The sequence below is a fragment of the Montipora foliosa genome, chromosome 11 (assembly GCF_036669935.1).
Source record: "Montipora foliosa isolate CH-2021 chromosome 11, ASM3666993v2, whole genome shotgun sequence".
NCBI lineage: Eukaryota > Metazoa > Cnidaria > Anthozoa > Scleractinia > Acroporidae > Montipora > Montipora foliosa.
In genome coordinates this window covers 47,011,775-47,028,818 of record NC_090879.1, presented here as the reverse complement: position 1 = coordinate 47,028,818, position 17,044 = coordinate 47,011,775, and the positions used below count along the sequence as shown (strand labels likewise).

The window sequence follows — 17,044 nt, the reverse complement described above, 5'->3', positions numbered from 1 at the left end:
ATTGGTATGATAAACACAAGCTTGTGTCATGAAAAGTGTTTCCATCATGTCAACAAAGCGTAAGCGTTCAATTCTTTCTATACAAGATAAGCAGTCAATAATTCTAAGATTGGAAAAAGGAGAAAAAGGAACGAGCTTATCCAGTGAATATGACGTCACTAAACAGCAGATTTCGGACATACGTAAAAACAAAGACAAGATTATGAAGTCTGCCAATAACTTGGAGAGCGATCATGGACTAAAACGAAAATCATTGAAAGTTGCACATGATGAACAGCTAGATGAAGCCCTATACACATGGTTCATACAGCAAAGAACAGCTGGCACACCAATTTCTGGTCCCCTTCTGCAAGAAAAAGCAAAGCACTTTGACAGTCAATTACATGTGGAGAACGCGAATGGTGAAACCTTGAAAGCTTGGACAGGATGGCTTGAGAAATTTAACAATTGCCATGGCATTAGAAACCTTAGCATCCAAGGAGAAAAACTTTCTGCAGCAGTAGAAACTGTTGAGCCATTTTTGCAGAAGTTAAGAAGTTTTTCCAGAAGTAAAGTAATCGAGGAAAAGGGTTTAACTCCAGAGCAAATTTACAATGCCGTCGAAACAGGACTCCTGTGGAAGTGTTTGCCTGACAAAACTCTTGTGGTATAACGTGAAAAAACTGCCCCGGGCTTTAAAAAGGTAAAAGGATCGTTTAACTGCCCTTGGATGCACAAACGCCACTGGAACACATAAACTTAAACCAGTTGTGATCGGAAAATTTGCAAAGCCACGATGTTTTAAAATTGTAAACATGAACGCGCTTCCTGTCATACAAGTCTCAACTCTGAGATTTTTGCCGAGTGGTTCAAGAAAGATTTTGTACCAGCTGATAAACACCACCAACACACACAAAACATTTGTTCACCTAAAGCTTTGTTACTGATGGACAATTGCTGTGCCCATCCCGAAGAGCTGAAGAGCAGTGATGGCTCCATCACTGGCATGTTTCTTACTCCAAACAAAACTTCATTAATTCAGCCTATGGATCAAGGCATCTTGCAGGCCGCCAAGAACCGCTACAAAAGGAAACTTCTTCAAAGAGTTATCACAAATCAAGACGCTGAAACAACGCAAAGTCTGAAGGAAATCAAGAAAAAACTAACTGTAAAAGAATCAATTTACATGCTTGCTGATGCATGGGAAGAGGCTAGTGCCGAATCCATATTCAAAGCATTCAGCAAACTGCAAATTCATCCCGACGCCGAGACACGCTTAAACAATTCTGAAATGCAAATGCAAAGCGTTGTCAGTGAATCCATGATGGAAATTGTAAATGAAGTTGGAAACAGTTAAGGTCTCTCTACTTCTGATGTCAGTGACTGGCTTAGAGCCGATGATGAACTTCCGACTTCATTGCATTTGTCAGACGAACAAATTTTAGCGAGTGTTGTAGGACATTCTTCAGTTGAAGATGAAAGTAGCGACGAGCAAACCGTTACAAACACTGAAGCTGTTGAATGCTTTAAAAAGTGTTTGACGTGGATGGAGAGACAAAACAGTGTGGAAGCTATTCAACTTATGCAGCTTCAAAGAATGATGGAATTGGCGACACGTACACGCTGTAGAAACTCGAAGCAAACTGATTTACTTGAACATTTTAGGCAGAAATGACTTGTTTGGTTCATTCTTGCATGATTCTCAAATAAATGTTACGGTTTACAAATGTATTCAGTGTTGACTCATTAATATTCATATTTTCGACTATCCGGACTATTCGGGCCAGTCCCCAAGGGTCCGGATAATCGAGGTTCGACTGTACATAGATTTAGCCAAGCCTAAAAGCGGAGCTCCCTGGTTATTTTTTCTTACTACCTGTAGGGTTAGTGAATTGTCCGCGTTTTGATGTTTCCGATTGCTGCTTTAATAATAAAAGACGAGATGTTTTTGAACTTCGAGCATTGCGCGGCCAAAATGCCATAATCTTTTGCCACCGGTCAAATTTAGTTGGAATCATGTGTGTTTCGCGCCAGGGAATGACTTTGATGGCCGCTTTAATCATTTTGACTCATAAAAAGTGCTGTTCCCTTTGCTCATTTCCAACCTTTGTCGGAAGGATATGAAGCATTTCGTGGTAGAAAAACCCCTAGGATGCAAAGGGAAGATTTGCCATGAGATGCGAACAATGCTAGTCGTTTGTCACAGAAATTATGGCTGATTCTGACGGTTCGAGACGGTTTACTTTCAATACTATCTTGCCAAATCAATTCATTAAAGGTATGTAATTGTTTTACTTCTATAACGTAAGTTATTTCAATGACAAGTGATAATTTAAAACTCTGAAATCTCTTTAAAAGACTGCTTTAAAGCACAATTAGCATAAAGGTCCAGTGGTAAACTGGAGAAAATAAAGCTCAAACAAGATTTTTTGTGAACTTTACGGAACTGCCAACATTTCAGAATAAAGGTTTTGACTTCACCTGTTCTGCTGAAACCGTAATTTGTTAGTTGTTTCAGTGTAAGCGGAATATACATCCTGGAGTTTTTACGCGTTTGGGAATAATCTCGTACCCAGATCTCTTGTGGCGAGCGAAGGCGAGATCTGGTCAAATCCGATTATTCTATGTTTTTCATTGGATGTTCGAACAGCCTCGCATCCAATCCCTTCTTTGAACATTTGCGCGGCAAAAGGCTTGGATTGTTTACAGATATGGCGAAACTAGTGGGAGAATTTGAAACATTCAATGATATCAGAAACTTGTGCCGTCTTTGTGGAAACACCACAAATCCCAATCAGAGATTCTCGCTTTTCTCGGATTACGGGAAGAGCGTAAAGTTGCAGCGCTTGATAAGCGATGTTGCGAGAGTAAGTGTAACATATGATGATTGCCTGCCTCAGCATCTGTGCAGAAACTGTTACCGAACTCTTCTAAATTTGAGGGACAAGGTCTTTGCATTTCAAAGCAAATGTGCCACAACCCAGGTGAATCTTGCCAATGGAAGACAGGGAGTGAAAAGGATTTGACGCTCTCCAAAATCAAGTCCTTCCACCTCCCCTGTGCAAAGACAAAAAAAGAGTCACTTCAACTTGCAAACCAGGAAAGCATTATTCATCGATGAAAAAGAAAATATAAGTCCGTCTCCTGTGAATGACAAAAAGGAGTCGGTTCATACAAGCACTGTCAATATTTCTCCCATTATTCAAAATTCTTCGAGATGTAGACCATTAGAAACACCAGCTCAACAGCGACCCGTGCAGGAAAATATTTCACGGCCCTTAAACTCTGGTTCTACAAGTGCAGCATCGACGAATAACACAGATGAAGTCGGAACAGCCTTGAATATAATCTCCAACTCGTGATTAAACAACCCAATGGTAAGATTTCCGTTCAAAGGGGACTTTTTTGATCATGTGCGCTTGCATGAGCATGAAAATAACGATTACTATTTTGCTTGCAAAGCACTTTCATTAATACTATCACTGCTAAGTAGTTTTGCTAAAAATTGATTGTAAACGGCGTAAGATATTATCAGTGATAAAATGATATAGGAAATGGATCATATATGAACTGCGGATATGAAATCAAGTGAAGCTATGATCCTCGCAGTTATCAACGCAATTTTTGCAATTGTGTAGAAAAGCCTGAAAAATTCACGAGTTCAAACCCGTTGAACTCCTGAATTTTTCAGGCTTCTCTAGTTCATAACTGCGAGGATCATAGCTTCACTTGACATATTATCAGATTCAGAATATGTCCATGAAAAATGCATTTGTTCCCTGAAAATTAACTCTGGCGTAAGTGGCTCACTGTACGCTTCCACTTATTTAAGCTTAATAGTGTTGACTTTTATACACGGCCAAGAGAATTAGTGTTTTTCTGCAAGTTTTAAAGAGTATATTATCGTACCCAGATTGGGGCAGTTGATATTTGCACTATCAAAACAATTTTAAAAAACTAGAATGTTATGACTGTCAAAATGTGCTGTTTCCAAAGGGGTCCACCTGTTGCATTTCTGTTTACATGTAAACATGTGATTCTTCTCTTAGCTTAAAAAAGAAGCAAGCAACAAACAAGTTCAGAATAGCTGTTTCTTCAAGGCTCCCTTTGGAAATTGCTGCGTCTGTTTGGCTTATTCCAGAGGTGAGGAACTACTTAAAGAGATTGCACTAGGAAGAAATGATCCAAGAATGTGACAATTTAGCCAAATACACACGCGGTCATCTGCCATCTGTACTGCGGGACGAGTCGTTCGAAACAATGAGAGACTTCAGCTGGGACAAAATACTTACAGAAGCCAAAGAGAGGTGTCCAATGCTTCTTGATGTAGTAACAGCAATTTGCTGGAGGAGGGAGGGGCAAAATACCCAGAGGTGTGGGGCTATGCGGATTGCACCAATTGGAACAATTTATTCCTTGCTGCTGTATTAGTTCAACAGGGAACTGAATCTTGTTCAACGAATCAATACAATCCTATTAGCTAATGGTCAAGCTGAAACAAAGGTGTGTCTACCATAAGAGACAAGGTTTCTTAAGGGGGGTTATAGAGAGGGCATCTTATATCCTCCACAGGATATCTAGATGAGAATCTGATGAAGAAAATTTTCCCAGCCTACTTTATCCAACTTCTTAGTGAATTCTAGCCACTGTATAAACAAAAGCCGGGCCTGTGGTTAACCTGATGAGCAAAGAAAAGTTGCTTTTTCCTTAGCAACAACTCAGTTCGAACACCAGGGCTGGGTTGTTCAAAGCAGGGTTAGTGCTAACCCTGGGTTAAGCCAGGTTAAATCCTATTTGTTGTCATGGTATTTAACCCAGATTACTGCTAACCTTTCTTTCAACAACTCAGCCCTGAGGAAAACAAATACATGTAGTAACACTGACAGTGACTCTTGTATTTTATGTATTGATCGTCCATGCAATGTTGCACAATCCAATTCTCTACAAGTTGATGGGGTTTTGGTAATACTAAAGAGATAACTTTAACATTCACATGTTAAATGATAAGCAACAGATTTTGATGTATTTACTAAAGGTATAAGACACCGTTTGAAATCATTACTTTTGATTGAAACCTTGTGAAATTCATTGATAACAAACTAAATATAGATCTTTTAACATTATGTTTTTCATTGCATAACCTTTCAAGGTCATCTTTGTATTTGTTACTAAAGACCGGTTTATCTGCTATTTCTAGTTGTATGATCGATTCCAGAAGGCTGGAATTTCACTATCACATCAATCAATGCTGAATATTCTGGATTTGATTGGAGGGCACTACAGTGATGGCCTTTTGGATCTCATAAAAAAACAAAAGAAAATGTCACATGGTTGGAGATAACCTGAATATCAAGACCAATGTCAAGGACATGCGCATGGACAACCGAAACAAAATGCACAATTGGTTCATGTCTATGGTGGTTTCAGAAAGGGTGCATGTGTCATTGCTGGACAATACTAGGCCCATAGGAGACATTAAAAACTTTCCAAATGAGAATTATCTCATGTCAGATGGAGAGCAATTACTGATCCGGAAGTCATCTCGCGTTCTCGTCTGTAGAGTATTTCAGGAGTTCTTTGATCAGGACATGTTCAAGTTTCTAAGCAAAGTGTGTCCTAAACAAATCCGTCATCATCAAAGTCTTGCAATGAATGACAAGACGTCTTTATTTCCTATGCCAATGCATTTTAAGGATGAAAAGAAGCTTGCAGACATGGTTGACATCCTTTGTGAAATAGAAGAAACTCTAAATAGAATGTGGCAGAAGTCAGGTGCCACAAATGATGGTTCTGGAAATTGTGCAAACAATCTGTTAGTGGGAACATGCTTGCACTCAGGAGGAAAATATTGGTCATCACCAAGTTGCTGAGATGGAGGGAAGTGTAAATAATGGTTAAGGGAAAGTTGTTCTTCAGTTCTTTCAACTGGCATCCAAAGCCATTAATGAGTTTTTCAAATTGCTCTTCATTGCTCTTTTTGATAGCTGGAGGTCTCTGCCTTATGTCGTAAAATATATTGGATCGATTTGGGTTCTCAAGGACTCTCAATGGATTTTGCATGGCGAACTTTTCTATAATTGCATCTTGATATGCCACAGGTGCTGTTGCAGTCAAAGCAATAAAAGGCTTACTTGGGAATATAGAAGCAATGGTATCCAGCTTCCCATAATCTGGCCTAAAATCATATCCCCTATCAACAAAAAAAAAATCCAGACACAACTGTGGCACGAGAAACCGCTAATATATTCATTTCTGCAATGTGTTATATGTAGCGAGTACATGTACATGACATGGATTGTACTAAAATTTGCTCAATGTGCATACTTAGAATTTTGTTTCCAGTGCTTTTACGGAAAAAGAAACTTGCCATGTGTATTGCATGTGTTGATCACTCAGAAACTCACACCAAGAACATTTAAGACTATAAGTACCAGACTGAGTCTTCATGATAGTGAAGTGCTTGTGAAATTCGCATTATGTGATGCACGTTTTTGTAAAATACATGTACCAAAATCACATTATCGTTCATGTCAAGTACAGGACACGTAAATAAAGAAACAATTTCCAGAGTAAAGACAATATATTGCTCTTTGTACAAATATGTCTAAACTGATGACATGTTTGAGCCCAATGAGAGCCGAGGAAAGCCGAGGTGCAGCAAAAGGTATCAATTAAATCACGAATGAATTGCCAAAAAACTTTTACTAACCAATCCATGATGCAGTGCGCTTCGTCGGCCACGACACAGACTACGTTTTTTGATACACATCCGATAACAAAATTTCCCTGCAGCATCAACAAGATGCTGACACGTCCACGTAACACATTTTCCACAGAATCACCATGTACATTTATCTCTCGATCATTAAAATTAACCGCCTCCAAACATTCAGCTTGGATAATTGCTGTCGACTGTCCTTGCATCTTTATTTTCTCAACTTGATCCATCATCAAAGCGGTCAATGGCGACACAATAATTGCAATCGAGCAATAATTTCCGCCTTGAAACAAGAAGTTGCACATATTTGGTACAAGCTGATAAGTTACAGACTTGCCGTATCCTGTTGGAAGGATGGCTAACACATCTCGCTTTTGCTGCACAATGGCTTTTAACGCCTCCAACTGTTTTGGTTTTAAATATATATTGGGCGTTCCGCGTTTTGCTAGGGAAAATTTCACCGCTCTATTGAAATCGGCATCGGAGACGGCTGCCATTTCAAGAACTTATTTAGGGCATGCGCTCTTTCATCGCCTGTCACATTCCTGACAGTCCATCACGTGTGCAAATCGGATTTGACCAGATCTCGCCTTCGCTCGCCACAAGAGATCTGGGTACGAGATTAGTTTGGGAATTGAAAGTAAAATATACCGTCGTGTGAAACCCATATTATTTACCTGTTTCTTGTCAGACTAGGCTGCAAAAATCTTGTTGTACCAAGGATTGCACATCTTAATTGAAAGTTCTAGATGTTCTGCACTTGATCTGACCATTATTTACTTTAAATGTATTTGAACTGGTTATCTGATTTCGCCTCAAACTTTGAGGGTATTGTATTTCTCAACTTTCAACATCACCCTTTCAGCAAGAGATCTGCTTCCATTTGGTAAGTACTGGATTACTGATCATACTGTTATTTTCACTTTACATGGTAAAATGCTTTTGACATCAACTTTTCCAATCATCCGTGATTCCTTTGTGGCAGAGATAATTGGTTAACAAATTCTTTATGGCAGCACTTTTTATCCGCTTGTTGTAAGTTCATTGTATAGTGTACCAGACATGTCACTACAATACTGACCGTTAAAGTGCAAGCTTTTCAGTGCTACCTAAATAAATGTGGTCTTATTTTGAACCAGTTGCGTGGTTTTAGTTTGAAAATTCACCACCTCGGTTTGTTTACACAATTGACATTCAAAACTACTTGCATTCCAGCTTCCTTCACGTGCGCCTGAAGGTTGTACTTTTCATATTTGGACTTGTACATTATTTTTGGAACGTTCGCATCTTTCCAAGAATTTTTATTGCTCAAAAAAGTGAAGCTGATGCCAAAAAACTTACACTAGACTGCTGGGCTGTACAAAGAGCGAAGCTATATTGAAATGTCCTGTTAGACAGTGTTGGAACATGTACCATTGTAGAAAAAAGATGTTCCTTCTGAATTTTCTTGTATCGGAAACAGTCATACGTTTTTTGTTAACGTTGTTTATTTACCCTTCAACCTCTTTGCTTTGCTCATTAATCCTATGTCTGGATGTGTGTTGGCTCCTCAGCGAGTTAGCAGCTTATCTACCAGAATGAAAATTTCCACGCCAAGTTCTGTGCAAATAAACTGACATTCTTGGTCCCACTCAATGGAGCAATTTGCGAATTTTAAATAGACCAGCCATGATTGGTCACATTATTTTATACTGTAATATTTTGTAATAACACTTACAACTTGTAATAAGTTGCATCTAGGTATAGAAATAGTATTCGAAGATCAAAATGATATTCTTCATAAAAATGTTTCAGCAGCCTTTTAAATTGCCTTATCTTTGGCTGCCTTTCTGAGCGTTATTCGCTTCCGTACAACTGAAACCCGACTCTGACCTTAGATCACAACTTGAGGTAACTTCTTTGGGTAAAAATGTACCGACCAGTGCAGACTGAGCTAAACTTGAAGTTTTACAAGTGTTCATTTTATGTTATCGCCTTTCATGTGAGACTTCTGAGTGCTTAATCTCCCATGCATTCAATGTTGATCACCTTTTTGAAAACACAACACATAGCCTTGCGTTTGTTGCCTTTAAATTCTTTTACCCAGCTAGAGTTTCCCTTGCGAAATAACTCTGAGAATTCCTAGGATTTCCTCGGAATTCCCAGTGTAACAGGACTTTCCATAAATGGGAAGGAATTAATGGGAATTTCTGAGAATAACTGGGAATTGTAAGAAATCGCTAGGAATTTTAAAGGAATTGCTAGGAATTTCTGAGAATTTTCAAGAAATTCCCAGGAGAATAAGTGGAAATCTCTTGGATTGTCGCAAAACCACTAGGATTACACCTGAAAAGAGGGAATTTCTTGAAAAAATGAGAAAAACATCCTTAACTATTAAGCCTGAGTGTGCACACACAAAAATGGAAACAAAGCCAACACTTAAAAGTGGAGCCATTAATAATGGCCGCTCACTCACTGACACTGGCACCCATTAAATTGACTTCTGTTTGACAAGTGAAATCACAGTAAAATCTACAAAAGCACCACCCTTTAAGGGTTCAAAGGGGTAAACTACCTGAAACATTACTAAAATTCACATTTCCAACTCTGATTTGTAAGCAATCCAAACAAATTTTATTGCATGATTTGTAATTTATTGAGAGCTACATAACAACAAATATATTGGAATTGTTCACTATTAAAAAATTATAGGTGAAATCAATTACATTTGTAAAATTGGCTGTTTCTTAATGTATAAATAAAAAGTATTTCCAGTGTACAGATAATCAGAGTCTTTTTTTAAGACTTGTATATACTGTATGTACAAACAAAACTAAGGAAATTGTTGTGATAATAGAAATTTGCTATCAAGAATAAGCTGAAAAACTGGAGCAAAATTATTTTGGAGAAACTTATGTCCATGCGGACTTAGCCTTCTTATACTGCACTCGTAAGTTTCTCTGTTGGCCCCTTATAAAATTGTCTACAGCAGCCCTGTCTGAACCATATTTCTTTTGCATGATATCTGTAATGCAACAGTAAAGGATATGTGAATGACACAGTACATGAAGTACATGAAGATCCCATTAAAAAGAACTAAACAATTAAAAACTGCATATTGGATATAATTTGCTTTAAGTGGAGGGGAAAGTTCTTTGAAGAGTCTCTTCTGTGTAATGGTGTAAAGGTGCATGATTGGCGTTGACACTTTTTACCTCATTGATGACGAAGTCTTAATGAGGTATAGTGAGGGGGACTTCAGGTGCTCACTCGATCATTCGTTCACTCGATCAATGGGCTGTTAAATTTCGGCTTTTGTTCAGACGGCCGAATTGGTGTACAAACGTTCTGGAACGGAAGCGCTAAGCGCATGTGTCCCAAGTGCGAATCCTACCCTATGCTCTTATTTCATTATTTGTAGGGGACATTCTGAATTTTCCATCGAATTATGAAATTGAAGTCTCAAAAGTCGTAGAAGAACAGTGTTCCAAGTATCTTTTGAATTCACGTTAAATTTGTGTCACAGGTATTTAGAAGTCGGATATGCTTGGTCTTGATATGGAAATTGTTCGTCTGAAGTCACACGACAAAGCACACCGTAGATCAGCCATTTTTATTCAGCGACGGCAGGAGAGGAGTTTACGACTTTCAGGTAAGAAGTTGATATTTTCTGTCGTTCCTTCCGACAAAATAATTAATAGGAAACACTGACAAAACAATTAATAGGAAACACTCATATACACCACAAACCACTGTCGAATCATTCGTGCAACGAATTTCAATTCGCTGTGGATTCGACTTTCCCAAGTTATTCCAAGGTTCCAAGTCAATCAAAGTTGAATCTGTTGAATATAAAGCTTTGTAGAACTGAAAGTGAATTTAATTGGAATTGAGGTGAACTGCAGTGAATTTGAGTTTCGTTGAGCTGGATTTGCTGTAGCGAGAAACTGAAGAATAGTGATAGCGTTGGTGAGTAAGGTTTCTCAAAATGGGAAATAGTTTAGCACAATATAAAGTTGCTATTGGAATGCATAAAATTTATTTAACTTCTAGAGAATATTGAGATTGCTTCAAAGGAAAATTTTGGTGTTCATTGCTGCTTTTGTTTTATCTTGAAGAAATATATTTGCCTGTCTTAAAATTCGTTGTCAGTCGTTTCAAGATGATGCAGTGGAATCGCCTATGGCTTACGCAGATTTATCTTTATCGATTTTATATTCCTGAACTAATACGACTTGATAATGATATCGAAACTAATCCAGGACCACCATGCTTTTGTAATATATATGCGAAGAGAACTAAAACACCTCCTTTGGCTCGTCTATATGTTGTTGCCAGTGTTTTCAAAATCTCACAGCACCATCAGGTGAAAACATACATTTCTAATAGAATTGTTTCATTGAATGGAGATGTAGAAACAAATCCAGGACCATTAGATCAGAGCAGTAATCCAGAACAACCCCTACATTCCGTCTCTTTATTATAAACTAGATTATCTCAGTTAGGCAGGATTCCACTAGATGTTGGGGGTGGTGGAGATTGCTTTTTTCGAACTGTATCACATCAGCTGTATGGCACTCCAAACAATCATTATCAAGTACGTAGCCTTGGTATTCACCATTTATTGCATAACCCCGAACAGTTTATAGAAAGTAATACTGGTCACTCTTGGCAAGAATATTTGAACAATATATCATGTGAGGGAACATGGGCTGATGCAATTATTATCCAAGCAGTAGCCAACTGTCTAAGTTTAAGAATTCATATTGCTGAATCACTAGCAACTTTTGCTCCTGTTACCATTCTACAATCTGTGACAGGTGAATGTGCCAGCATCTACACTGGGCATATTGGTGAAGCCCATTATGTGTCTACTGCACAGAAACAAGTTTCTCAAATATCAAACAAGAACAAAATTGATATGACATTAACTGGTAGCAAAGACATAACTGATCAAAAAGAAAAACACAAAGCTTACATGAAAGAGTACATGAGAAAGAGAAGAAGTGATCCAAATTTTAGAAATAAAGAGAAGAAAAAAATCTGTGAAAATCGATACAAGAAGATTGAAGCAGAGAAAAGGAACAAAACTGCTTCAAAAAGGAGAATGGCAAATGCAGATCATGTAAGGGAAATCAATAGGCAGTCCTCTAAACGACAAAGAGGGAGAACCTAGAACACATAAGGGAAATTAACAGGGAGTCTTTTCAGAAACGAAAAGCAGAGAATCCAGAGCACATAAGAGAAATCAACAAGCAGTCTATACTAAAAAGAAAGCTGAAAACACAGAACACATAAGACAACTCGGCAAACAGTCTTTTCAGAAACGAAAAGCAGAGAATCCAGAACACATAAGGGAAATCAACAAGCGTTCTTTTCAAAAAAGAAAAGCTGAGAACCCAGAACACATAAGGGAAGTAAGAAGGAATTGTAGCTGCTGAATCATTTCAAAATGCACAAAATATGTCGGCGCCCATATCTGATGACAGTAATGGGTTACAAATACAGACAAAAAGTAATAAAGGTGTAGCTTCCATGATAAATTCCTTTCATCAAAATATTCAGTGTGGTCCAGAATAGTTGTGACCAGTTGTGGTACGGGACATCTGTAGTAAAATGTGATTCGAAGAAGTATGTTGCATGGTCACAAGATATTGTTAAGTTGTGTGTCACTGGACTCAAAAGTGTTGAAGATACTGAATGGAATTGTAGTACTTGTGATGCAAATCTCAAAAAAGGCAAGTTGCCCAGTTGTTCAAAAGCCAACAAAATGATGTTTCCTAAAAAACCAGAGGTATTGAATTTGACACCACTAGAAGAGAGGCTTATTTCACCACGTATCCCCTTCATGCAAATTCGTGAACTACCAAGAGGTGGGCAATTATCTATTCATGGAAACGTTGTCAATGTTCCAAGCGATGTTAATTCTACTGTTCAATGTTTGCCAAGGCCTATCACAGAATCTCAAACTATTCCAATAAAACTTAAAAGACGCCTCAGCTATAAACATCATTATCAGTTTCAGAATATTCGACCTAAGAAAGTATTAGATGCAGGCAATTATCTTGTGGAAACAAGTGATTTGCTCAAAAAAGAAGGCATCGTAGTGTTAAATGCTTGGGTTGATAAAATAAACTTGCAGTCAAGTATCTGTGATGAGTGGAATGAATTTGTTGAGGATTTGGACCCTTCCAGTGGGAATTTGCAAACTAACAGAATGGAGAATTGGCTGAAAATGTTAATATACACGATAACAATAATACCACAGTGAATACATCTTCTTCTAGTGATGCTGATAACACAGTGTGCAGTGAAAGAGATGTTGATGTTGATGACTGGTGTGAAGTTGAGGAGCACCCTTCAGGGGTTACAGCTCCATTAATACAGGAACCTGATATAGCAGCTAATGCAGACAAAATTATCGGTTTTGCACCAGGAGAAGGAAATAATCCATTAGGTGTATTTATGGATAAAGACTCTGAATACCTGTCATTTCCTTCAATATTCTGTGGAAAACAAAGATGTGAGAACAATGAAAGAAAAGTGCCAGTTTCCTACAGTACAGTTGCCAAATGGGAGTTAAGGTGTCAAGATAGAAGAGCAGCCAGTTCAGTCCCAAACATATTTTATAAGCTAAAAAAGTTACAAATCAAACAAATTCAAGATAGTGCTTACATATCTCTGAGAAAGTGCAAGACTAAGGGGAAAAAGTACAAAGCTGGTGAACTGAAGTCTGAAGACAGTCTTAATAAGCTTGTTTACCTTGATGAAGGCTTCAGAGAGTTAAAAAATCTTAGACGATCACCACCTTATTTTGAAAAGTGCAAAAAGGACTTGTTTGCTATGATTTGTCAACTGGGAAATCCAACATGGTTTTGCTCTTTTTCAGCTGCTGAGACCAAGTGGAGTCACCTGCTAAAAGTATAAGGTAGAAGCGTTGAGAAAAAAGATTACAGTGATGGTGAAATAAAGCAAATGACCTGGAAACAAATATCAGATGTCATACAAAAAGACCCTGTGACTTGTGCAAGAAATTTTGAACACAAGGTCCAGTTGTTTATTCGTGATGTTATCAAAAATGATGTTGAGCCAATTGGAGAAATAGCTGATTATTTTTACAGAGTAGAATTTCAGCAAAGAGGAAGCCCACACATTCATGGTTTATTTTGGGTAAAAATGGCACCACAGTATCAAAAAAATTTAAACGAAGAAATTGTGACCTTTTTGATAGATACATCACTTGTCAGAAGCTAGACAGTTCAACAGAAATGGAAGATCTTATCAACTTACAGATGCACAGGCATGCCAAAACATGCAAGAAAGCAGGTCATAAGATATGCAGATTTAACTTTCCATTGCCACCAATGCCAAGGACAATGATCTTAAAACCCCTTGATGAGTCTTCATTTGATGAAGAACAAACTAACAATATTTAAGCAAATGCTGAAAAAATTAAAGAGCTTCTAGATAACACGAAATATGGGAATGATATATCTTTTGAGGATTTTTTACAAAGGTTGCAGTAAACTGAAAAAAACTATATCTTGGCTGTAAGATTCACCTTAAAACGTGACACATTATTGTTGAAACGAACTCCATCAGAAATAAGCATAAATAGTTACAACAACGATTTACTCAAAGCCTGGAAAGCTAACATGGACATACAATTTGTGTTAGATCCTTATGCATGTGCTACATACATATTGTCATATATTACAAAGGCCAGCGAGGTATGAGCAGACTTCTAGAAAAAGCATCAGAGGAAGCTAAATCTGGGAATAAAAATATTACAAATAGAGTAAGACACATTGGAACCAAATTTCTTAATGCAGTTGAAATTAGTGCTCAGGAGGCTGTGTATCTTGTGTTACAAATGCCAATGAGAAGGACCTCCCGTGAGTTTCAGTTTATTAGCACTTCACCTCCAGACGAAAGAACTTTCCTGTTAAAGAAATTGGATAAAAAATAAGAGAGCTGCCTGACAATTCACCTGACATAGAATCAGACAACATCATAAAGTGCTATCAAAGGAGACCAAAGCAGCTGGATAATTTGTGCCTTGCTGACTTTGTTTCGTGGTTTAACTGTGTTAAGGATGAACATGTTGATAATGTGGTTAGTAACAAGGAAGCAGTAGATTCTGTCGATGGCTTTGTGCCAGAAACCGATTTTCATGAGAATTCAGATGATGATCCAAATATTGATGTTACTGAGTCAGAATTTGAATCAAATAAATACAAACTGAAAGGAGGTATGAAACTAGTAAAACAGAAAAAAGCCTAAAATTATCCGTCCAGTATCACAAAGATAATGACCCAGAAAACTATTATAGAGAGCATCTTATGCTTTATATGCCATGGAGAAAGGAAAACACAGATTTAATAAAGGACTGTCAAACTTACCAAGAACGCTTTCAACAGGTTAAGGAAGAGATTCCCAACAATAGTAGGTGCCAGTATGAATACCATTCAGAAGTGTTAGATAAAGCAATGCGTGATATCAATGATAGGGACTATGACAGCTTTGACAACATTGCACCAAATGCAGAGCACATAAATAAACAAGACTGTGCAAACAAAAGCATAGTCACTATGATTTGCTTGATGATATGGGTATTTTCCCAAGGAGAAATGATGAGGAAAACCTTGTTATCAGACGGATTTCTGATGAGCAATATCGTCAACTTGTGCAATCTTTAAATGAAAAACAAAGACAATTTTTTTATCATGTCCTTCACTCAGTTAAGACTAGTGACAAGCCTCTCAGGCTGTTTTTGTGTGGTGGTGCAGGAGTTGGTAAATCGACTGTCACTAATGCATTGTATGAAGCTCTGATCAGATATCTGAATAGCATTCCAGGTGAAAATCCAGATGATGTAAAAGTTGTCAAACCCTAACCCTACTAGTAAAGCAGCCTTCAATATAAAAGGAAATACATTACATTCTGCATTTAAGATACCTGCCAACAGAGGCTTTGAATATTGTGCTCTGGATAGTGATAGACTAAATACTATTAGGACCCAACTAAGAAATTTAAAAGTAATTTTCATAGATGAAATCTCTATGGTTGGAAGTGGTCTGTTCAACTTTTTGAATTTGAGGTTGCAACAAATTATGGGTACCAAGGAGCCATTTGGTGGAGTGTCACTGATTACTGTGGGTGATCTTTTCCAGTTTTTGATAAGTGGATCTTTGAAAATTCCAAATCTGGGTACAGTGCTTTAGCTAGCAATATTTGGACACAAGACTTCACCCTCTTTGAGCTGACAGATATAATGAGGCAAAAAGATGACAGACAATTTGCAGAACTACTTAATCGCTTGAGAGAGGGAAACAATACAGATGCTGATTTGGACGTTTAGAAAGAAAGAAGAATTAATGTAAAACCTGGGGAAGAAAGTTACCCAATGAATATGACACATCTATTTACCACTAATGCTTCAGTTAATGCTCACAACAGTGCACTATATTACCTTTCTGTTGGAGATAAAGCTCAGGTCAAAGCCATTGATATTGTAGTAGGGGATATCTCTGATGATTTAAAGACACAAATGAAAAATAAGATCCCAGATGATCCTATAAAGACTATGGGTCTTTTTTCAGTATTGCCAGTAGCAACAAAGACAAAATATGACTTAACTACTAATATTGATGTAGCTGATGGATTGACTAATAGAACAGAGTGTGTCATAGAGATAATTGACTACAGAGTTGAAAATTCAAGCAGACCAAGCATTATTTGGGTGTCATTTCCACTTTTTGACATTGGAAAAAAAACAATAACAAACATAAATAAAAACTGGACTCCAATCTTAGAAGTAACAAGACAATTCAGAATCAATAAGAAAAATCAAATTCAAATTCTTCGAAGACAATTTCCACTAAGACCTGCTGCTGCCAAAACTATTCATCGATGCCAAGGAGACACTTTAGATGATGCAGTTGTTGAATTTCCACAGTCCACAGGAGAGCACATACATTACGTTGGATTGAGCCGAGTAAGAAACAGTTCTAGACTGCATATTCTAGATTTGAATGAAAACAGAATAAAAGTTAGTGAAAAGGTTCAGAAAGAAATGTTTAGACTGAGAACAGAAGCAAGTTTTATGCCTTTAGCAGCTTTACGTGGGACTGATTCATCAGACACAGCAACAGTCTTGTTTCACAATGTAAGATCTCTTCACCTACCTACACATAGATGATGTGCGAAGTGATTTTTATATTAAAAAAGCTGACATTAATATTTTAGTTGAAACAAAGCTTTGCAGGACAGATACAGATTGCTTATACAACCTTACTGGGTACACCCTTCACAGAAATGACTATAGTCAATGTGTACCAGAACATGCTATGGAACTGCTGTATACAT

At 37.6% G+C, this 17,044-nt stretch overlaps 3 protein-coding genes and 1 pseudogene across 3 annotated transcripts; 3 read left to right on the top strand and 1 right to left on the bottom strand.

Moving 5' to 3' along the window:
- The first annotated feature begins 46 nt into the window (after positions 1 to 46).
- Positions 47 to 652, top strand: LOC137977241 (jerky protein homolog-like). The gene has a single exon (XM_068824493.1). It carries the CDS (start codon positions 47 to 49, stop codon positions 650 to 652), a length of 606 nt encoding a protein of 201 aa, XP_068680594.1.
- Positions 653 to 925: 273 nt separating this feature from the next.
- On the top strand, positions 926 to 1,336 carry LOC137977239 (jerky protein homolog-like). Its single transcript, XM_068824492.1, has one exon. It carries the CDS (start codon positions 926 to 928, stop codon positions 1,334 to 1,336), a length of 411 nt encoding a protein of 136 aa, XP_068680593.1.
- Positions 1,337 to 5,667: 4,331 nt separating this feature from the next.
- On the bottom strand, positions 5,668 to 7,194 carry LOC137977238 (ATP-dependent DNA helicase RecQ-like). Its single transcript, XM_068824491.1, has 2 exons — positions 6,689 to 7,194; positions 5,668 to 6,169 (listed from the first exon to the last, which is right to left on the bottom strand). Exons 1-2 carry the CDS (start codon positions 7,192 to 7,194, stop codon positions 5,668 to 5,670), a joined length of 1,008 nt encoding a protein of 335 aa, XP_068680592.1.
- A 7,137-nt stretch (positions 7,195 to 14,331) lies between these two features.
- On the top strand, positions 14,332 to 15,900 carry LOC137977237 (uncharacterized; annotated as a pseudogene).
- The last annotated feature ends 1,144 nt before the right edge of the window (positions 15,901 to 17,044 follow it).